The sequence below is a fragment of the Phyllobates terribilis genome, unplaced genomic scaffold (assembly GCF_046119375.1).
Source record: "Phyllobates terribilis strain yellow unplaced genomic scaffold, ASM4611937v1 Scaffold_4__5_contigs__length_816908805, whole genome shotgun sequence".
Taxonomy (NCBI): Eukaryota; Metazoa; Chordata; class Amphibia; order Anura; family Dendrobatidae; genus Phyllobates; species Phyllobates terribilis.
The window spans coordinates 325,403,098-325,427,747 of NW_027362764.1; the positions used below are offsets into that span (position 1 = coordinate 325,403,098).

General features: G+C 41.7%; 1 protein-coding gene across 7 annotated transcripts in view; it reads right to left on the minus strand.

Moving 5' to 3' along the window:
* Positions 1-24,650, minus strand: part of LOC141265383 (triple functional domain protein-like) — a 1,868,493-nt gene that overhangs the window by 223,349 nt on the left and 1,620,494 nt on the right. For all 7 annotated transcript variants that reach the window (XM_073678400.1, XM_073678401.1, XM_073678399.1 and 4 more), the window contains one exon: positions 21,381-21,473. In XM_073678400.1, coding sequence (XP_073534501.1) covers positions 21,381-21,473 — 93 coding nt within the window. The remainder of the gene's footprint in view (positions 1-21,380; positions 21,474-24,650) is intronic.

The following is a 24,650-nucleotide window of genomic DNA, read 5'->3' on the forward strand; positions in this document are numbered from 1 at the left end:
GTAAAAGCACATACCCGACCAGATGCCCCTGAACAAGAGGTAATGCACTTGCTGATCTCCATTCTAAGCGAGCAGCTCTTCTTCCGACATCCATGTCCATGGCTGTTATGCGGCAACAGGCCAAACAGCTAAATTCCGTGCCAACCCAGGATCAACCTGCAGAAGAGCATCAACCGGTCCCTCCAATCACAAAGTTACGCTCCACACAGCAAAAAGTCTCTAAAGAAGAACGCCAGTCGTGGAAGGAGGTGGGTACTAAGTTGATAGATGGGCTATGGAAGAAGGAACAACTGTATTGTTTGCCTCGACTCCTGTATCCAGCCGTTGCGGCCTGGACCCATGGACCGGTACATCGAGGGAAGAATCAAGCTTTGCTACTGGTACAGAAACTCTATTGGGCTCCAGGAATTTCCACCGAGTTGAGTGCACAGAACAAAGGTTGCACAATATGCCAAACCTGCAACCCAGGTAGATTACAGAATGTACCGACAAAACACCTTGCCAAACCAGAGTATCCTTTCCAATGATCGCAAGTTGATCACATCACTCTCCCTAAAGCAGGACGATATGAATACTGCTTAGTGGTAGTGGATATGTTTTCCAGTTGGCCAGAAGCATTCGCCGTTCCAAACATGACTGCAAAGACTACCGCCAAGAAGCTGATCTCTGAAGTTGTTTGCCAGTATGGAGTCCCAGAAGTTATCGAAAGTGATCAAGGACCAGCCTTTTCCTCATGTGTATATCAAGAAATACTTACCATGATCGGATCAACAGTGGCGTTACATACTTCTTACCATCCACAGTCAAGTGGCAAGGTGGAGAGATTGAATGGCACACTGAAAGGGCAATTAACCAAAATGATGCAGGAGACTACGGCCCAGTGGCCTGAGCTCCTTCCCATTGCACTATATCACATACGCACCACACCCATAGGGAAACACAAACTGCCACACTATGAGATACTATTTGGGTCACAACCAGCCATAGCTAGATTTACCCCACAACAATTATCAGAAGATACAGGTTATGTTGTGCAATATGTGATTCAGCTTGCCAAAGCCTTAACTAACACCCATGTGTTAGTATCATCTTCTATTCCAGATCCAGCTGATGCAGAAGGTTGTCATACCCTCAAGCCTGGAGATTATGTGTATGTGAAGAAGCTTGTTCGGAAACACGGACTAGAACCATTGTATGACGGACCATACCAAGTGCTCCTGACAACCGCAACAGCAGTAAAACATGAATTTTCTGAATATAAGTCTAGTGATCCAACATGTGGCAATCCAGATGTTGGATATTGTAGCCCCCTGGGACAAATGTCTTCATGGTGTATGTTATCAAATAACACCATTTTTATCGACTTGGTACATAAATTAGTATTACAGCACTCTGTTTTATGGGACCTGCCATCAGCCACATATTGGGTCCGTGGGAATAATGCGTATAAATGGCTCCCAGTCGGAGTAGGGGGGACTTGTACGTTGGCCCGGCTAACTCCAGCCACTTATCTTATTCCCCATAGTAAAGTAGATATGAGAGCCATCCCTCTTCATACCATTTATAAACGTGCCAAAGACAACACCCCATGCCCATCAGGAAGACCTCATTTAGTATAAATGAGTATACCCAATAAGATAGCCAGAACGGTCTTCCTCTACCCTATGGTAACACAAATGTGGGACAAATTAGTGGAAGTCACTGATTACTTAGCTGACCAGATTTGGAGTGTATTGGAAGTAATTAATACTACTGTTGTGGTGCAGAATCAACTTATTAGTAGCTAATCAAAATACTTTAGCGCTGGACTATTTGACAGCAGCTCAAGGAGGGATGTGTCAGGTTATAGGTCTAGCCTGTTCTCACTATATTGATCCCCACTCTACCATACGATTAAAGACTAAAATGGAAGACATTAGGAAACTCAGGGAAGAGTATAACAAACATAATGAATTGACCAAAGACAGTTGGTGGTCTGATACGTTCTCCTTTTTAAATCCTGCTAATTGGTTTAAAGGGATTGGTGGATGAATTGCTGGAATATTACAAGGAGTGTTGCATATTGCTGCTTGCATCTTGTTAATGTATGTCTTACTAAAACTAGTCTTTTATTGTATCCCATTTTGCATGAGGAAAGCCTGCCAGTCATCAGAGAGCAAGGAGGACGCTGTCAACCGACATCCAGTGCTACTATACACGGACCTCCCAGATGTAACCAGCATTGAGGACCTGGATGACAAGGGAATGATGACCTTTACCCGCATGCCCCAACCAACCTCACGTCTGAAGATCTGAGCTTTATGATTATGTCAACAAACAAGGGGGGATGGACATGCCGCGACAGCCTCAATTGGTAACAAGGGCACTAATTGGGTGAAGACTAATGTCCCTCAGGCTCAAAACATGACCCTGGGAAAGCACCTCTATTGTTGATAATAACATAATTTTTAGGGGGGAATGTAAAGGACATATTAATATTCATGCTATCCAAGTGTAAAGGACATATTGATACTCATGCTAGAGCAACTCCATTTTGTCTGCTTGCTTTAAAATCATGTTATTATCACTCCTTGCATAACATACTTCTTTCTTTCTCTTCCCATGGAACTTTTTATCTCAAGAACATTTTGTCAGACACCCCGCTCCTGTTATCTAACTAGTCTAGGCCAGGATTGACCTTGTAAATTTTCAGCATGCTTCGAACTAACGATAATATGACCATATATGTGTTTCCGTAATAATTGTACTAACATTGGTTCAAGCCTGTAGTACGGCAGTAGATGATTGGACATTCATAAACTCAAAACAATATAAAAAGATAAGCAAAATAAACGGGATCAGAGATTCTTTGAATCCTCCCAATACAGAGCACGCATTGCCTCCGTTTGGCTTTCTGTGGATTGCGCAATCAACATAATAATTTTACACTCACTTGGTCAACCGTGAAGGGCTATTGCCCTCCCTCAACAGGATGAGGGGTGCCATGCATATCAGGATAGGGATGAGGGGTGCCGTGCATACCAGGATGGGGATTGCTGTGCCATGCATACCAGGATGGGGATTGCTGTGCAATGCATACCAGGATAGGGATTAGGGGTGCCATGCATACCAGGATAGGGATTAGGGGTGCCATGCATACCAGGACAGGGATAAGGGGTGCCAGGCATACTAGGATGGGGATTGCTGTGCCATGCATACCAGGATGGGGATTGCTGTGCAATGCATACCAGGATAGGGATTAGGGGTGCCATGCATACCAGGATAGGGATGAGGGGTGCCATGCATACCAGGACAGGGATGAGGGGTGCCATGTATACCAGGATAGGGATGAGGGGTGCCATGCATACCAGGATAAGGATGAGGGGTGCCATGCATACCAGGATGGAGGGGTTCCATGCATACCAGGATGGAGGGATGCCAGGCATAACAGGATGGGGATGGGGACCACGTATAAAAGGAAGGGGGGGCATACATGCCAGGATGGGGGATATTGTCAGAATTGGGGGACATTACCCCTATACCAGTGTCAGCAGAAGACCCCCTCCCCCTTAAAAGTGCACCATGAACACATTTTTGGCTTACATTTTTTTTTTCCTCCTCTAAAACCTAGGTACGTCTTATGGTCCGGTGCATCTTATAGTCCGAAAAATACGGTACCTTAAATGGGACAGTTTCCATCCTAAACACATAAAAAACTCTATTGTCTACAGACAAGACATCAGATACAATCGGATATGTTCCAACCCTATGGATAGAGACAAACACCTTGGGAGCCTCAGAAAGACCTTTTTGAATCAGGGCTGTCATCCAAGAACAATTGAGAACCAGATTGCAAGAGCCACCAGAATATCAAGGAATCACCTCCTACATTACAAAACTAAACAAGAAAGCAACCGGGTGCCTCTAGTAGTCACCTTTAATCCAAATCTAGAGGTGCTGCACAGAAATTACAACCTTTACTACAAAAAGATGTCCGATTACAATCCATATTTCCAGACCCCCCCACTTCTGTGTTTCAGGCAGCACCAAATTTAAAAAGCATCATCTCCACCAGTTACAGGAGCCTTTCCCTGCCACCAGAAAAAAAAAGTAAAACCTGTCCATGTATAATGACCACAGTCAAGATAAAAATCCCCAACTCACATCAGGACTAAAAGATCCCAGGTACTTTCAGCAGCATCACATCTAATGTGGTGTCCTTAATTATATGTACCAAATGTCCAGCTGGGGGTCTGTATGAAGGGGAGACAGGGCAAAAACTTAGAACAAGGATGAATTCTCATCGCCACACAATAAAAGATTAGATCTACCTGTGGCAAAACATTTTTGTTTCCCTGATCACAGATCGGACATAAAATTACTGGTATTAAAAGGTAATTCAAATCTGAGAGACAGAAAAGGTAGAGAGTATAAACTCATGACGACCTTTGACACCTTCAGAGCAAGAATGAATGTGTCGCATGGATTTGTCATTCTACATCAACTAAGGAATGTGCTCCTCAGACCTGTCGGGGGGTATCACAACCCCGGAACAGACTTTAATCAAAGGATATTAAAACTTTCACACTCCTTATCTATGAACTATTCCAATATTTATTGCAACAACTTTTTATCCCTCTCCCATAGTAATAGCTCTGCTTTACGTCACTTGTCTCATCTATTGCATTATTTCTGTGTCTTCCTGTGTATAAATATGTGACTCTTCAGATTTTGTGTTATACTATACCTGATAAAGAAACCTGAGTATTTTCGAAACTTGCAATTTGTTACCATCTTTTCAGTTAGCAATTAAAAGGTATCGACCAGTGAGGACTCTCAAATCTAAATATTTTTCTATCTACTGGCTAAAACGGTACAAAGATATATATAACTGTATGATGGCATTAATTTAACACTGTACTGGGGTTTGGACACTCAAATTCATACAATGGTGTTCATTTCTCTTACTGTAATATGCACTTTATAGATTCAGACTGAAAACAGCAAAACCACGAAAGAACACAGAAACAAGTTGGAATATGTGTTAACCTCAACAATATGTATAGACTAGGCTCGACTAAGAAGAATTAGGTGCCAGGAATGTAACGTGATATACAGTATACAATAAAGTTCTGGCACTCTTAAATAGATATAAAGAGTCAGTAGTTTAAATTTCAAATAAATCCTTTAATTGATTCTCCAATAGATAGCTGCCCAATGTTCCAATCCCGTCGGGGTTTTCATCAGGGGCTTCAGATCAACTGATACAAGATCACAGAAGTAAACACAAACAGGTATAATACTAATACCAGACAAACCAAAGTCATAATATATGGAAAATCATACAATGGTATATATCATTATAATCAATATTTCGATGAATCATAATGACGAAGAAAAGATAAATGAAAAAAAAGAAAAAGATCATATCCCACAAGAGAAGTTGTCAATGCAGATCTATATGCTATGAGATATATAAAGGAATAGTATATATGTGACCATAAGCTAATTGGACATATGTCCACGAGGGGACGTCAGATAGAAGTAATAAACCCAAAAAGGAAGAAATGAGGCGAAAATAACATAGATATGAAAGTATCTGAAATGGTAGATTCCTATATGTTGTAAATGGAGAGTCCTCAAATGTAATGTGGAATATCCAGGTAATGGATATTACTGCTGGTGGCAGAGAAAAAAAGTACCCATATGAAAAACTAATCTCATATGGAATGTAATATATTAGAAGTATACATACCTGTGAATAAAGGTATAAAGTGTGTCACATGGGGCAAGTGTTCAAGGTGCTGCCACACTGGGTTACATGGAAAGCGTACTTGTTAGTCTAAAAGATCAAAATGAATCCTCAACCATAGGGTTATCATGTAATGCATGATTGCATGGAATAAGAATCCTTTTGTGTCGGTAACACATACCTGTGTGCTTCAAGTGGCCTCTGCTGAAGGTGACTGTGACATGCTGTGTATATAATTATCAGGGTTTAAATAGCGCTGTATTTTGGCAAGAGGAGAGAGTAGTGAATCTGTAGATGCAACATCTACACATTGCATCTACAGATTCCCTACTCTCTCCTCTTGCCAAAACAGTTGAAAAAATTTTAACACCACTTCTACCAACCATTCCATCACACATTAAAGACTCCTCCGATTTTCTGTCACATCTCCATCAACTGGATACCATTTCCCCAGGATCTATTCTAATCACATTAGACGTAAATAGCTTATATACGTCAATTGACCATGATCTTGACCTTGAGGCACTTGTATGGTTCTTGGATAAATACAGAGATTACCCACAGTCACGTAAGGATCTCTGTATAGATCTATCTGACATTATTTTACACAATTTTTTTCTATTTGGTGACAAATTTTACTTACAGAAGCGAGGGACAGCCATGGGGTCAAACATGGCCCCCCCCCTATGCCAATATCTTTATGGCACATTTCGAAGAACAATATGTGTCATCAGTTACTGGCACATTTTCAGGCATCAGGCTATGGAAACGCTATATTGATGACGTTTTCGTCATCTGGGACAAAAATGAAATAGGCAAAAAATTCATTAAGTTCTATCTCAATAGCTGTACACCACAGATTTCTTTCACGTTGAATTATGACAGGTGCCGTATTAATTTTCTCGATATTACGGTGATTGTGGATGACACTGGACACTTTACAACTGATCTGTTTGTCAAATCGACGGATCGTAACGCCTTACTGCATTACACCAGTTGTCATCCAAGACATGTAAAAAAATCTCTCCCCATCTCACAACACACCCGAGATGGTAGAATAGTGTCAGATTTATCACTAAAGACCAGACGTCACGAAGAGATGGGACAAAAATTCATGAATAGAGGATATCCACCATCCATCGCCTTTACGCCACTTGATCCGAAACAACGTACACCACTCACTAATCGGATTATCTTTGTAAATACTTATCACCCATATCAGACACTGATCCGGGACATCCTCAGGGACCACTGGTCGGTACTCAGTAGATCTTACCCCAGAATATTGGATTTCTAGCAGCCGGTCCTGATATGTAACAAAAGACCATCTAATTTGAGAGATAGGTTGGTGAAAGCCGACATTGGTAGTTTCCAGACGAGAATACGTCAGATGACGTTGGCGTCACCTCGCGCGGGTAATTTCCCATGTTTGGGGTGCCGCCAATGTTCCAAAATGACACGGGGCGGCTCTTTCACCCATCCTCTGTCAGGCAGGAGATTCCCCATCAAGGGGTATTTCACATGTGAATCCTCTTTTGTTGTATATCTGATCAAATGCCCGTGCGGTCTTGGATATGTTGGGGAAACCACCCAGCATATCCGAGACTGCATCAGCAAACACAAATCCACCATCCATTGTAAATACAATCTGTTACCCATCACTAACCATTTTTCTACACATCATCATTCGGTTGCACAGCTCCGGTTCCAGGTCATAGACCATGTTCTACCTAGTAGGAGGGGTGGCAATAGGATACAGAGACTCAAGGATAGAGAAGCCTTTTGGATTTTCACTCTGAAAACATTAGAACCCCATGGTCTCAATAGAGAGTATGAGATCCATATCTGAAGCAATTTTGTCCCCCCCCCTCCTCCCTGTCTACAGAAATTTTCTACTCAATAATTTTTAATATTCCTGCCATGTTCTTTACAGATAATGGAATTATTTATACTGACTGTTATTTGTCTCTAGATTCACCTTGTAACATGTTTTCTGACACTGTACTTATGTCATTACTCTTTTTTTCAGACCCTTCATGTTTAGACAAGATGTATCCTTCTTATGTCGGCAAAGAGGATATTGTACCGGAATTACATTATTTTCAGATTTATTGTAACCCTTTCTTCAGATGTTTGAATATTACATAGTACTTGTCTTATTCCTTTTTTCCATGTCCTTCTTTCTTTTTCTTCCCCTTCCTCCCCCTTTTTTTCCCTCCTTTTTCCCCTTACTTTCCCCTTTTTTTCTTCCCTATCCATTTTTAGTCAATAATTCCCCTCATATTAACATTATCATGTACATACTATGCGTTTTTGTCAGTTCGATCTCTGTGTATTAGCACCATCTCCATACATGCAGTGGAACGCAAAGTTTGCATTCCATTGCAAGATACAGTCCGGAAACACACATCCGGCGCACGTGCAATGATGAGTTCCACGAAACCGAAAGTGGCGTTCCACCAACCGGATGTTGCGTCCCATTACTCCGGAAACCAGAAGCACATCGTGAAATACAGCGCTAATTAAACCCTGATAGTTATATACACAGCATGTCACAGTCACCTTCAGCAGAGGCCACTTGAAGCACACAGGTATGTGTTACCGACACAAAAGGATTCTTATTCCATGCAATCATGCATTACATGATAACCATATGGATGAGGATTCACTTTGATCTTTTAGACTAACAAGTACGCTTTCCATGTAACCCAGTGTGGCAGCACCTTGAACACTTGCCCCATGTGACACACTTTATACCTTTATTCACAGGTATGTATACCTCTAATATATTACATTCCATATGAGATTAGTTTTTCATACGGGTACTTTTTTTCTCTGCCACCAGCAGTAATATCCATTACCTGGATATTCCACACTACATTTGAGGACTCTCCATTTACAACACATAGGAATCTACCATTTCAGGTACTTTCATATCTATGTTATTTTCGCCTCATTTCTTCCTTTTAGGGCTTATTACTTCTATCTGACGTCCCCTCGTGGACATATGTCCAATTAGCTTATGGTCACATATATACTATTCCTTTATATATCTCATAGCATATAGATCTGCATTGACAACTTGTCTTGTGGGATATGATCTTTTTCCTTTTTTTCATTTATTTTTTTTCATTTATCTTTTCTTCGTCATTATGATTCATCGATATATTGATTATAATGATATATACCATTGTATGATTTTCCATATATTATGACTTTGGTTTGTCTGGTATTAATATTATACCTGTTTGTGTTCACTTCTATGATCTTGTATCAGTTGATCTGAAGCCCCTGATGAAAACCCCGACGGGGTTGAAACGTTGGGCAACTATCTATTGGAGAATCAAGGAATATGTGTTAAAACTTAGTAATTCCCTTTTAGTCTAATGATAGATTTACACCCCTCCTGGCATTCTCTCAAGCAGCTTAATCACTTAGTCACCTAGAATGCCTTTCCAACAGTATTGAGGGAGTTTCCAGAAGTGCTGAGCAATTGTTGGCTCATTTGCCTTGATGTTACAGTCCAATGCATCCCAAACTATCTAAATTGAGTTGTAGTCAGGTGATTATGGAGGCCATGTCATCTGACACAGCACTCCATCCTCCTCCCTCTTGGTCATATATAACTTATATAGCCTCAAGATGTGCTTGTGTCATAGTCCTATTGCAACATAAATGATGATCACTCTACACACAAGCCAGATAAGATGCCATGCCATTGCAGAATGGCATGCTGGGTAAGAAAAAATCCCCACAGCTGCAGCTCTACGCTTAATATGTAGAATTCATCTGCTCACCTTCTCTGCTTTCACAAAGACATTACAGTTGGTACAAAAATTTTCACTCAATATATCAGAGTACAGTATGCTACTTTATGTCTGTGCAAAATTTATGAAGGCTGTTAACAGATGCTGTCAATTTGTGGTTTCTTAGGCTGGTAACACTGAGGAACTTCTCTGCAACAGAGATAATCCTTGGTTTTCTGTTTCCGCAATTGATGATTTTCATGACTGCACGTGAGGATATTTTCAAGGTTCAAGCAATTTTCCATATTAACTGACCTTTATGTCTTAAAGTATTGACAGACTATCGTTTCTCTTTACCTAACATTCTGGCTTAGAACAGTTATTTAATAGGGCTCAGCACGGTATTGAACTGTGTACCAACACTGCCTCTGAAAAACACACCTGATGGTCAGAAACACTTTCTGAAGGCTGGTGATTCCACAAATAAAGTCTTGACAGGGCATACCTGTTCATTGGAAGGCATTCCAGTTGACTTCTGATAAAGTTATGTGACAGAATGCTAAGGAGGTGTAAAACTGTCATCACAGGAAAAGGAGTATACTTTGAGGAATCTAAGGCTTAACAAATACTTTATCTTGTTGCACATGTGTTTCTTTATGTCCTGAATTTACAGTACAGACCAAAAGTTTGGACACACCTTCTCATTTAAAGATTTTTCTGTATTTTCATGACTTTGAAAATTGTACATTCACACTGAAGGCATCAAAACTATGAATTAACACATGTGGAATTATATACTTAACAAAAAAGTGTGAAACAACTGAAAATATGTCTTATATTCTAGGTTCTTCAAAGTAGCCACCTTTTGCTTTGATGACAGCTTTGCACACTCTTGGCATTCTTTTGATGAGCTTCAAGAGGTAGTCACTGGAAATGGTTTTCACTTCACAGATGTGCCCTGTCAGGTTTAATAAGTGGGATTTCTTGCCTTATAAATGGGGTTGGGACCATCAGTTGTGTTGTGCAGAAGTCTGGTGGATGCACAGCTGATAGTCCTACTGAATAGACTGTTAGAATTTGTATTATGGCAAGAAAAAAGCAGCTAAGTAAAGAAAAACGAGTGGCCATCATTACTTTAAGAAATGAAAGTCAGTCAGTCCGAAAAATTGGGCAAACTTTGAATGTATCTCCAAGTGCAGTTGCAAAAACTATCAAGCGCTACAAAGAAACTGGCTCACATGAGGACCGCCCGAGGAAAGGAAGACCAAGAGTCACCTCTGCTTCTGAGGATAAGTTTATCCCAGTCACCAGCCTCAGAAATCGCAGCAGCTTCAGATTAGAGACCAGGTCAATGCCACACAGAGTTCTAGCAGCAGACACATCTCTACAACAACTGTTAAGAGGAGACTTTGTGCAGCAGGCCTTCATGGTAAAATAGCTGCTAGGAAACCACTGCTAAGGACAGGCAACAAGCAGAAGAGACTTGTTTGGGCTAAAGAACACAAGGAATGGACATTAGACCAGTGGAAATCTGTGCTTTGGTCTGATGAGTCCAAATTTGAGATCTTTGGTTCCAACCACCGTGTCTTTGTGCGACGCAGAAAAGGTGAACGGATGGACTCCACATGCCTGGTTCCCACCGTTGAGCATGGAGGAGGAGGTGTGATGGTGTGGGGGTGCTTTGCTGGTGACACTGTTGGGGATTTATTCAAAATTGAAGGCATACTGAACCAGCATGGCTACGACAGCATCTTGCAGCGGCATGCTATTCCATCCGGTTTGCATTTAGTTGGACCATTATTTATTTTTCAACAGGACAATGACCCCAAACACAAATCCAGGCTGTGTAAGGGCTATTTGATGGGGTGCTACGCCAGATGACCTGGCCTCCACAGTCACCAGACCTGAACCCAATCGAGATGGTTTGGGGTGAGCTGGACCACAGAGTGAAGGCAAAAGGGCCAACAAGTGATAAGCATCTCTGGGAACTCCTTCAAGATTGTTGGAAGACCATTTCCGGTGACTACCTCTTGAAGCTCATCAAGAGAAAGCCAAGAGTGTGCAAAGCAGCCATCAAAGCAAAAGGTGGCTACTTTGAAGAACCTAGAATATAAGACATATTTTCAGTTGTTTCACACTTTTTTGTTAAGTATATAATTCCACATGTGTTAATTCATACTTTTGATGCCTTCAGTGTGAATGTACAATTTTCAAAGTCATAAAATACAGAAAAATCTTTAAATGAGAAGGTGTGTCCAAACTTTTGGTCTGTACTGTATGTGTGTTCCTTCTTGGTTCAGTGGCGGTCTCCAGTCGGAGTCTACAATAATGTGCACAATATGCACAACAGAATAATCCAATCTCAAGAACCATAAAAACCATTGCGTGAACACATCTGTCCAAACTTTTGACCTGTAATAACTGTAAGGGTTAATCACAGTTTAGTGCATTGTCAGAGTTTTGTGATGTAACATATGATCTGGCCAATAGAAGGCAGCAGAGAGGCCAGAGTTGCATCGCAGAAGTTTGGCAGTTGGTGCATGTTGCTAGGGGAGTTCAAAGAGAGAGTGAAGCTACGCATCGTAGGAAAATGGTCTAGATAGAGCGGTGGGAGTCTCACCTGTTTTTGGTGACTCTGGGATGAGTTGTTCAACTTGACATGAGCAAAGTCGGTGAGGACAACAAAGGGCACATCATCTTTGGTTAGGCCACGTGAGGCCTTACTTCTAATGACTTCGAGAAGCCTTGCACTTGAGAGATCGGCATTCTCTAAGAGATTCAAGTCAGCGTTTATGATTATTCGGGACTAAGCCCAGCAAGGACACTTCAGTTTCAGGACGTACCGATACCACTTACAACTGTATATATACAGTTATATGAAAAAGTTTGGGCACCCCTATTAATCTTAAGCTTAATGTTTTATAAAAATTGGTGTTTTTGCAACAGCTATTTCAGTTTGATATATGTAATAACTGTTGGACAAAGTAATGTTTCTGCCTTGAAATGAGGTTTATTGTACTAACAGAAAATGTGCAATCTGCATTCAAACAAAATTTGTCAGGTGCATAAGTATGGGCACCCTTATCATTTTCTTGTTTTAAATACTCCTACCTACTTTTTACTGACTTACTAAAGCACTTTTTTTTGGTTTTGTAACCTCATTGAGCTTTGAACTTCATAGCCAGGTGTATGCAATCATGAGAAAAGCTACTTAAAGTGGCCACATGCAAGTTGTTCCCCGGTTTGAATCTCCTCTGAAGAGTGGCATCATGGGCTCCTCAAAATAACTGTCAAATGATCTGAAAACAAAGATTATTCAACATAGTTGTTCAGGGGAATGATACAAAAAGCTGTCTCAGAGATTTAACCTGTCAGTTTCCACTGTGAGGAACATAGTAAGGAAATGGAAGAACACAGGGATAGTTCTTGTTAAGGCCAGAAGTGGCAGGCCAAGAAAAACATCAGAAAAGCAGAGAAGAAGAATGGTGAGATCAGTCAAGAACAATCCTCAGACCACCTCCAGAGAGCTGCAGCATCAACTTGCTGCAGATGGTGTCATTGTGCATCGGTCAACTATACAACGCACTTTGCACAAGGAGAAGCTGTATGGGAGACTGATGCGAAAGAAGCCGTTTCTGCAAGCACGCCACAAACAGAGTCGGCTGAGGTATGCAAAAGCACATTTGGAGAAGCCAATTTCTTTTTGGAAGAAGGTCCTGTGGACTGATGAAACCAAGATTGAGTTGTTTGGTCATACAAAAAGGCGTTATGCATGGCGGCAAAAAAACACAGCATTCCAAGAAAAACACTTGCTACCCACAGTAAAATTTGGTGGAGGTTCCATCATGCTTTGGGGCTGTGTGGCCAATGCCGGAACAGGGAATCTTGTTAAAGTTGAGGGACGCATGGATTCCACTGTGTATCAGCAGATTCTTGACAATAATGTTCCAGAATCAGTGACAAAGTTGAAGTTACCCAGGGGATGGATCTTTCAGCAAGACAATGATCCAAAACACCGCTCCAAATCTACTCAGGCATTCATGCAGAGGAACAATTACAATGTTCTGGAATGGCCAACCCAGTCCCCAGACCTGAATATCATGGAACATCTGTGGGATCATTTGAAGAGGGCTGTCCATGCTCGGCAACCATCAAACTTAACTGAACTGGAATTGTTTTGTAAAGAGGAATGGTCAAAAGTATGTTCATCCAGGATCCAGGAAATCATTAAAAGCTACAGAAAGCGACTAGAGGCTGTTATTTTTGCAAAAGGAGGATCTACTAAATATTAATGTCACTTTTCTAGTGAGGTGCCTATACTTATGCACCTGTCAAATTTTGTTTGAATGCAGATTGCACATTTTCTGTCTGTACAATAAACCTCATTTCAAGGCAGAAACATTACTTTGTCCAACAGTTATTACATATATCAAACTGAAATAGCTGTTGCAAAAACACCAATTTTTTATAAAACATTAAGATTAAGATTAATAGGGGTGCCCAAACTTTTTCATATAACTGTACATATGCGCATATATAAATAACTTTATGGAGGTCTAGTTAGTTAAGAGAAAAGGTCTCTTCTGTAACAGACACTTCAAAAAAACTTCTCAGATTATGCGATTACTAAAGTACTGGCACAACACTGTTGTTTTTTGGATATACAGTGGGGGAAATAATTATTTGATCCCTTGATGTTTTTGTAAGTTAGCCCAACGGACAAAGACATGAACAGTCTATAATTTTAAGGGTAGGTTAATTTTAACATTGAGAGTTAGACACTCATAATGTACTCGTCACCTGCATTAACCCCTTTCCGACGTGGTCAGTAATAGTACGCACCACGTCAGAAAGGCCGGTTCAGCGGGGGCTCCGGTGCTGAGCCCGTACTGAATCGGGCACATGTCAGCTGCTTGTCAGCTGGGTCCATACTGAGACAACTTGCAAAATTTGACGGCACTAAAATGTCAATCGAAGAATGGGCCGATCGTATGCAAAGTACATACAGACTGTACAACCTAGCTGAGGAGCTGCACTCTGACGTCACGCTGCATGCACTAGAAGGAGAAGCCCGGGAAAAGGTGACACGGCGTCCCGTGTCAACATGAAAAACTCTAAAAGACATTGTGGCCATATTAGAGTAGGTTTATGGAGAGAGAGGCTTAGCCACTAGTTTCCGGTCACGCTTCTTTAATCGGTGTCAGCAAAAAGATGAAAGCATCTCTGGCCCCAGTGCCGCCTGACCCACCCCCAATGACAATCTCGTCCAACCCAGGACCAAACATGAGAACATTTGAACACACTCTACCCCAGGGCCCAATATGCTGGATGTGCCGAAAAAGAAGGCATGTCTCCTGGAGGTGCCCCTAGCTCAGACAACAGTATGTAGAGTGCGAGCCAGGACATTTAAATGAGAATCACCTCCAGTGTTAGGGCGCACTGGAGGAAATGACCCATGTAGGCAAAGCCTGAAATGCCCTAAGAACCTGGTGTCCTGAAGTTCAGTGATGGACGTACTGACAAGGCCGTGCGCTGCCTAGTGGATACAGGAGCCGAAGTCTCCACAATGCCACTGGAGTACTTCGAAACCCATTTCGGTCCCTTCATCAAAGCTGAGTGATGAAAACTGATTAAGCTGATGGCCGTTAACCAGATGAAGATTCTAGTCCACGGGATAGCGTGAATGCAAGTCAAGATTGGAGACCTAGAAATGGGTTAGAAAGGGATTGTGCTGGTGGATGGGGATTGACGGTCAGGAACCTTTGTTATATTAGGAATTATCCTGTGAGATTTGGACCGGGTGATGTTCCACAAAGATGGCCCGGGATACTGGCAGAGAGTCACCAAATATCGGCCTACACAGAAGGCGTTCCAGAGACTGAGCCGGGTATGTGGGATTCACTACAGTATTCTCGAACATGAATTGGGGGGGAATTCGACCATCCCACCAGAGTGTCAAAATATTATTTCGCCTCGTCAGGAGAAGATCGTTCAAATCGATATAGGTAGCCGCAGAAGACTCAACGGAATAGAGAAGATTATTGAGCTCCAGAAGAGGCCTGATGATCATGCGTACTATGGCGACAGTGGTGGATGAACAAGTGGCCATCCAGTGTGTCAATGTACATGATTATCCTGTCGTGCTTCATGCAGGAGAAAAAGTTGCGGGTTTGTACGTGTATGGAAGAGAGACAGTTCCCGAAGTCCAACTGGCCCTGATTGCTGGGGAACAGGAACCGTGGACTAGGTCTGAGTCCAAAGCTCTAAGGACAGAGACAACTCCGGAGTGGAATGGCTGGAAGATACTCAAAATAATACAACTGGACACCAGTCAGTTCTCCTCCAAACAAATTCAACTGATAGAAGACCTGTTATAAGAGTTTCAAGCAGCTTTCTTCAGAAATGAAGATGATTTTGGATATACAACCCGCATTGAACACAAGATTCTGACGGGAGACACACCTCCAATCCGTGAGCGATATCTTCAAATTCCCGGTAACCTGTAGCAGGAAATAAAAGCCATGCTATCAAAGATGCTGAGTAGTGGAGTAGTACGGGAGAGTCAGAGTCCATGGGCTGCACCAATAGTGCTCGTCCGAAAGAAGGACGGAAGCTTGAGATTCTGTGTCGACTATCGCAAGTTGAATAGTGTCACAGTACGAGACGCTTACCCTTTGCCTAGAGTGGAAAAGTCCCTGACAGCGCCAAGTATTAGCGTTAGATGTGGCAAGGTGCTACTGGCAGGTTCTGGTGGCAGAAAGAAACAAGCCCAAGACAACTTTCATTTTACCAATGGGCCTGTATGAGTTGAATAGAATGCCTTTCAAACTACCCAATGCACATGGGACGTTTCATCGGTTAATGGAACACTGTTTGGATGAGCTGAATTTTCAATCCATCTTGATCTATCTGGGCGACGTCATCATTCATGCACCCTCATCTGAGCAACATATACAAAGACTACGACAAGTGCTGACCCGTCTACAGGCCCACAGTCAGGATTTGAAGCCCCAAAAGTGTCATTTGTGTCAAACAGAAACTTCGAGAGCTGCGAGCCTTCCTGGGACTAATAGGATATTATGAACGTTTCATCTCGAACTTTGCTAAGATAGCCGAGCCTCTTCATAAGTTACTGAAGGGGACTGCAAAAGGCCCAAAAAATCGTCCCATTGCCTGGGGACCCTCGCAACAATGAGCCCTGGATCAGCAGAAAGAAGACCTAACCAATAACCCTGTGTTGGCATATGCCCAAAGTGATTGTCCATTCATTCTACTGTAGGGATTTGTACTCACTGAGCCGCGTTGGAGGTAGGCACAGTTTCACACAGTGATGCAGTCCGCGGGTTCAAACAAACTGGTGGTTTATTTAGAGTCCATACACCAGTGAGGAAACACAAATAACAACCTTTTCCTAACACAAAAAAGGAATAACAGAACAAAGCTCAAAATAACAAGTCCATGCAGCACTGCCTCAGCCGTTTAAACAAAGTGCCTTCCTCTGCCTCCTACAGAGTCTAAGCAGCACATGAAAGGTCTGCTCACCTTGCCCAACACACACAGACAGACTGAGACAGGTGCAGCTGTCTTAAATCAGCCTTCCAAGACCTGGACTGGAGGTAAGTGAGCAGCTGTCCCCCCCCAGCTCTTTCAGCTGCTCGTAAAACCCGGCCCTGTAATCCGGGCCCATTAAATTCCTCTCAGCACTATGTGTGCTGGAGCTTGCTTCTCCGGGTCCTAGGTCACTGAAGCTTAGCACTTCGGGGACACATACCTCCCGTCCACGACCTGTCCGGCAGTCACCTTACACTACATACAGATGGAAGTCTCAATGGATTGGGAGCGGTGCTGGTCCAGGAGCAAGAGGGCCGGGAACGAGTAATAGCGTATGGCAGTCAGTCCTTGAGCCCAGATAACTATAGTTCTTTTAAGCTGGAGCTGTTGGCGCTCATCTGGGCCATAACCGAAAACTTCGCCGAATACCTCACTGGAGAACAGGTCTTGGTTCAGACTGACAATAATCCATTGGATCATCCACAAAGTGCAAAGCTGGGGGCCCTGGAACAAAGGTGGGTCGCCCAAATGGCGAATTTTAATTACTTCATCAAGTACTTTTCCCGCAAAGACAATGCTAATGCCGACTCTTTGTCTCGAGTCACCCTTCCCGTTTCCATGGTGGATAATGAAGAAGAGGAGACGGAGATACCGGTCTTAGGTCGAGTGAAACCCGTGCCCTCCGTAGCCAAGACTAATGGAGTAAGAGCAGGGTAGATGGTGTTGCTCAGCAGAATACCGGCTGAATGGGCCCAGACCCAAGATGATGACCCTGTAATCCGGATGATCAAGGGCTGGCTACTAGAAGGGAAATGGCCTTAAGTGATGGCTTGGTTTCAATTATCATCAGATGGCTGGAAGATTCTGCATCAGTGGGAAAGACTCCATGTTAAAGATGGCGCCATGAGAAAAGTGCCCATTCTGGTCTAGAGAAAAAGTACAAATGGATTCAGCAATTTGTGTACTGACCTCAGCCGGAGCTGATTGTCAGAGAAGTCTGCCAGCAATGCAGAGCTTTCGAGATGGCGAAGACACTGGAGCAGAGGGCGCCGACTCAAGTCACCCGGTCAACTGCACCCCTGGAGATTTCGATAATCGATTATCTACTGGTCAGTCCTGCCGCAGGAGGACTGCAGTACTGTTTAGTAATGACGGATCACTTTTTAAAGTTTGAGATGGCTGTATCGACCCGCGACCAAACTACAGAGAGGGCGACTAAGGTCATGTGTAGACATGTTATTCAGGTATACGGATGTCAGAGGAAGATTTACTCTAACCAAAGAGTATGCTTTCAAGGAAAAGTCATGGAAAAGCTCTGAGATCTATGGGACTCAGGGGTCCTGAACAACACCGTATCACCCACAAGGAAATGGTGCCTTTGAGTGATTTAATCGAACACTGCTGCAGATGCTTCGACCCTAGAAGGAGAAATTGCGGTGGCTGAATTATTTGCCTGAACTGCTCTGGGCCTATTATAACTGAGCACATAGCCCTACTGGTTACACTCCCTACATGTTATTATTCGCACATTCGGGAAGAGTAGTGTCCGAACTTAACTTGAGTACTTCAACTGAAGAAAAACACCGCACGCCAGACTTATGGGTCCAGGAACATCGAATCAGACTGAAAACTATTCACCAGTTGGTAGGAGATAAGCAACAAAATCAATTACCCCGAGACCATAGTCCAGTCCAAACTGAACCGTTAACACCTAGAGTGCTGCTCCATGTAAAGACTACCATAGGAAACATGGATTTTCGCTGGAAGTCGGAACCCTAAAAGGTGTTGAAGCATTTCATTCCGAATGGACCAGTGTACGATGTGAAGCAAGAAGATGGATCCGGTCCGGTACACTGACTATATCGGAATATGCCTCGCCCCTGTCCTTCCATCGAACCCCTGAGACAACCTCGGCGTCAGTGCAGCAAGAACAACATATCCCTAGTGAAAGTTTATGATGATGACGAATGCTGGACTGTACCGGTTACGCTGGGCTTAACAGACAGTACAGCTCTGGAACCCAAATCAGAGCCACAACTACAAGGGGAGAGAAAAGCTGAGGGCCCTATAGTGTCCTTGGACCCTGCTAACTTGCATAGGTCAGAGCTTCACAAAGCGAGCATCCCTACACAAAGGTACCCTCAAAACGACTGAGTGGTGCCAGATCTCGGTTGGTGCTGTTTTTGCTGAGACATCAAAATGTTAGTGTGGTGGAAAGCAAGGGTTAATCACAGCTTACTGTATTGTTGGAGATTTGTGATGTAATATATGATCTGACCAGTAGAAGGCAGCGGAGATGCCAGAGTTGCAGAAATGGGGTTTGGCAGTTGGTGACTGTTGCTAGGGGAGTTCAAAGAGAGAGTGAAGCTACACATTGTTGGAAAAAGGTCTGGATAGAGCGGTGCGACTCTGATCTGTTTTTGGTGACTATGGGACACGTTGTTTGGCTTGACATGAGTGAACTCGGTGGGGACAACCAAGGACACAGCATCTTGAGTTAGGCCACGTGAGGGCTTATTTCTAAGGACTTTGAGAAGTCGCGTGTTTGAGTGATCGGCATTCTCTAAGAGATTTAATTCAGAGTTTATGATTATTCAGGACTCAGCCCAGCAAGGACTCTTCAGTCTCAGGACGTACCGGTACCATTTACAACTGTTATACATGCGCATATATAAATAACTTTATGGAGGTCTAGTTAGTTAGGAGAAAAGGCCTCTTCTGTAGGACACACTTCAAAAAAAACTTCTCTGAGTATGCGATTACTAAAATACTGGCACAAAACTGTCATTTTATGGATATATGCATAGAAAGGGTTAACCGCATGTATTTTTGCTTGCATATAACTGTTAATTCTGTTATGTGTACCTGTGTATACTCTTAGTCAGTGTTATTTAGAGTAACTGCTGTCAGTGTATTTGTTATATATACTCAACTTACCTACCATCCTTTCCTTTGTTTTATAAACTGGTTAGTAAATGTTCATACTACATTATCTAATCTTTGTGTGTGTCTGCTGATTGCTGCTGTACCTCTCATCCTGTGGCCGTCGCTCGTCCACCTTTCACTAATTATACATATATACAGTACAGACCAAAAGTTTGGACACACCTTCTCATTTAAAGACTTTTCTGTATTTTCATGACTATAAAAATTGTACATTCACACTGAAGGCATCAAAACTATGAATTAACACATATGGAGTTATATACTTAACAAAGTGTTAAACATCTTTGGTTCCAACTACCGAGTCTTTGTGCGACGCAGAAAAGGTGAACGGATGGACTCTACATGCCTGGTTCCCACCGTGAAGCATGGAGGAGGAGGTGTGATGGTGTGGGGGTGCTTTGCTGGTGACACTGTTGGGGATTTATTCAAAATTGAAGGCATACTGAACCAGCATGGCTACCACAGCATCTTGCAGCGGCATGCTATTCCACCCGGTTTGCGTTTAGTTGGACCATCATTTATTTTTCGACAGGACAATGACCCCAATCACAAATCCAGGCTGTGTAAGGGATATTTGACCAAGAGGGAGAGTGATGGGGTGCTACGCCAGATGACCTGGCCTCCACAGTCACCAGACCAGAACCCAATCGAGATGGTTTGGGGTGAGCTGGACCGCAGAGTGAAGGCAAAAGGGCCAACAAGTGATAAGCATCTCTTGGAACTCCTTCAAGATTGTTGGAAGACCATTTCCGGTGACTACCTCTTGAAGCTCATCAAGAGAATGACAAGAGTGTGCAAAGCAGCCATTAAAGCAAAAGGTGGCTACTTTGAATAACCTAGAATATAAGACATATTTTCAGTTGTTTCACACTTTTTTGTTAAGTATATAATTCTACATGTGTTAATTCATAGTTTTGATGCCTTCAGTGTGAATGTACAATTTTCATAGTCATGAAAATACAGAAAAATCTTTAAATGAGAAGGTGTGTCCAAACTTTTGGTCTGTACGGTATATATATACATACATAAATTCAATAAATACAGTACAGACCAAAAGTTTGGACACACCTTCTCATTTAAAGATTTTTCTGTATTTTCATGACTATGAAAATTGTACATTCACACTGAAGGCATCAAAACTATGAATTAAAACATGTGGAATTATATACTTAACAAAAAAAGTGTGAAACAACTGAAAATATGTCTTATATTCTAGGTTCTTCAAAGTAGCCACCTTTTGCTTGATGACTGCTTTCCACACTCTTGGCATTCTCTTGATTGATCATCCACATTCTCTGTAGACATGTCATAAATATTCTTATTGGGTTTCATGATGTTAAACTATGTTTAATGTGTTATGGAACATGAAACATAAGCTTTCTGATACTATCGTATCAAGAACTCACCTTTAAAAGTAGCTGATATTTCATTATTCTTTGCACAGGTTTAATTAATAAATCTGTCAGCTGAAATCGGTAGCCAAGGCGCTGTTTCAAATCCTGAAAGGTTAAAAACAATTAAAAAAAAATACACTTAAAAAAAATTAAACACAAAATGTACTACTAGTCTACTTGACTTTTCTTTCTTAAAGGAACTCTGTCAGCCCGGAATGACTGTTCAATCCAAATACAAGCACTTGGTGCACTAAGATGTGGCCAAACATTTCAATACACATTCTCACTTGCTTATTTTCAATCTATCTCCACCCTTATCTGGCTCTATAAAGCTATAGCTGTCAATCAAAGAAGAGAGATGGCAAAGTTTTGGAAAATAAACAGGTGGGAAGGTGTATTTAAACAATGTATCTTCAATCTTCAGCTTCTCAATGGAGCGCTTAACGGTGCCCGACCTGTCTGCACTGCTGCCTCTGTAGCTCTGACAGCAGTGTGATGAGATTTCCAGTGTGCTGACATCATTACGCCGCTGCACGTCATAGCTGGTTACCATGCCGCTGCACGTCAGGGCTGGTACTGACAAGCGCTGCTCTGCCCCAGTCCCGTTGCCACAGTGTTCAATTGTGTTCCCAGCTTTCAGACATGAATACATTTGAATACAGGAAGAAGGAACCAGCGCATCCGGACATCTCGGTGGACCGCACATCATCATCAGCGGGCCGTATGTTGTGCAGGCCTGCCCAACATTGGTCCTGTCAATCTAACTAGCAGCAGCATACATGAGCATGCACATTGTTCTTTGTCAACTGACAGGATTTTGGAGGCAAGGATCGCAGCATCACCATCAGCTGATGAGAGATTTTGTGCTGTTCCACAATCAGCCGCTGATGCTGCAGCAGTGGACCGTGCTTCTAATATCCTATTAGTCTATCTGAGCACAATGGGGAGGATTTTATCACGATAAATGCATCAGAATTCAGGAGTCATTTGTTACCTCCCAAAAAATCTATTGTTCTATTGTTTCACCATATTAATCATGATGGACCTTTCTGTGCTGTGCCCATTAAGTGTGAACTCGATAAAAAGGGTGTAGCTTTTGGAGGAAGTGTTGTGGCCTAAGGTATGTTCCCACGATGAGCTTCTGGTGCATTTTTGTTGCAAAATTTCTGCACCTATTATTTAAATTAGGTTACTTGCATTTTTCATTGCTTTTTTTTGTGTGCATTTTTTAATTTGTTTTTATTGCGTTTTTGAATGCGGTTTGGTATGTTATTCTTTAAATAAAGTGTCATTGTTTTTTTAAACTTTCCGGCATTTTTACGTCACTGAACTTTGACACACACAGGTGCGGATTACATGCATTTTTGATGTGTTTCTAGCATGGAAAAACACTAAAAATAAATGTGTACTTTTTATCTGCGGGTTTTCTGCATCTAATGTAAGTCTATAGAGGAAAATCTGCACAGAAAGCTCAGACTACCTGCAAGAGAAATTTACATGCAGCGCATTTAAAAAATGCACCGCAGGTCAGTTTACGATGAGTAAATAAGAAGCACCATAGGCATAAAATTTCTAGAAATCCAATCCACTTTGCTAGAACTATAAGACAGAAAACACACAGCATCAAAAACGCGATAAAAGCTCATCGCGGGAACGTAGCCTAAGATGTACTACAATTTTGGCACAAGTTTCTGACACTTAAGCCTCATTCAGATGCCTTTTTATCACGTATGTGTTCAATATGTGTTTTCTCACAGATAAAACAAGTTCCCTTTATGGTCTACGGTGCTGTTCATATGTTATTTTATTTTAAAAAAACGTTTTTGATCTGAGTCACAGATCAAAATCAGGCATAAAAGTCTATGGGTCTGGGAAAAATCATGGTCCGCACACAGATGCCATCCGTGTGTTGTCCATAATTATCAAAGAAATAGGAAAAGCTTTGCATTTTTTATTTTTTTGCATACATGAAAATATCTGATAATGGAAACTGATAAAGTGACCAAACAATGATGAAAATCTGATCAAAAACAATAATGAAAATAGGCCCTTTTTTCACTTACCTGAAAAAAACTATGTCTGAATAAGACAACTAATTAGACAACTAATGGCTTATTCACAATTAAAATTTTGACAGTCTGAAACAGATTCCTCAAACAGCACGAACCACTTTGTAAAATCTGGCATTTTTTAAAGCTGTCCAGTCTAAGTTTGCACTGTCTAAGATTTTGGCACTATTGATAATTCTGCCCCAATGTGTATTATCAGATTGTCTGCAAGTTAGCCTGACAGGATCGATGTACAATTATAAGTCCCTGGCAGGTCTCGGGTGGCGCACAATCCTTCCTATTCACATTCTACAACTGGTGTCTTACATCATACTAGGATGACAGCTGTTTTACTATACAACAGTGACTGTCCGCTAGATTAACCCCAATTTTGCCAATTTTTTTTTAAATCTGACCAGTTTAATTTCATGTGGTAATAACTCTGGAACGCTTCAACGGATCCCAGTGATTCTGAGACTGTTTTTTCGTGCCATGTTGTACTTCATGTTAGTTGTAAATTTTGATCAATATGATTTGCGTATATTTATAAAAATTATAAATTTTTAAAATTTCACAATTTTACAACTTTAAACTGTTATGCCCTTAAATCAGAGAGTTATGTCACACAAAATAATAAATAACATTTCCTATATGTCTACTTTACATCTGTATCATTTTTTAAACAATATTTTTTTTTAGCAGGATGTTAATAGTAATTTTTCATTTTTTGAACAAATTTACAAAACCTGTTTCTTTCGGGACAAATTTAAATTTAAATAGACTTTGCCTATATGTTGGAAACTCCCCAAAAGTGATGCCATTTTAAAAACTGCACCTCTCAAATACTTCAAAACTGTTGTTGGGAATTTTTTTAACATTTCATGTGCTACATGGGAATTAATGCAAAGTGGAATGAAGAAAAAATAAACACAAATTTGGCTGAAAGAGATGGTGGGCACCATGTAGCATTTGCAGGCCCCCTTAGGTGCCTAAACAGCAGAAATCCCCCACAAGTGACCTCATTTTGGATACTACACCCCTTGAAGATTTTATCCAGGGGTATAGTAATTATTTAAGATTAGGTCAATATATTAATAAAGTTCCTTTTTTTCACAAAAATCTTGCTTTAGCCCCAAATTTCTCACTTTTCAAGAGGTAACACCAAATAGTGGACCCCACAGTTTATTACCCACTTTCTTACGAACACGGCAATACCCCACAAAAAGTTCTGTTT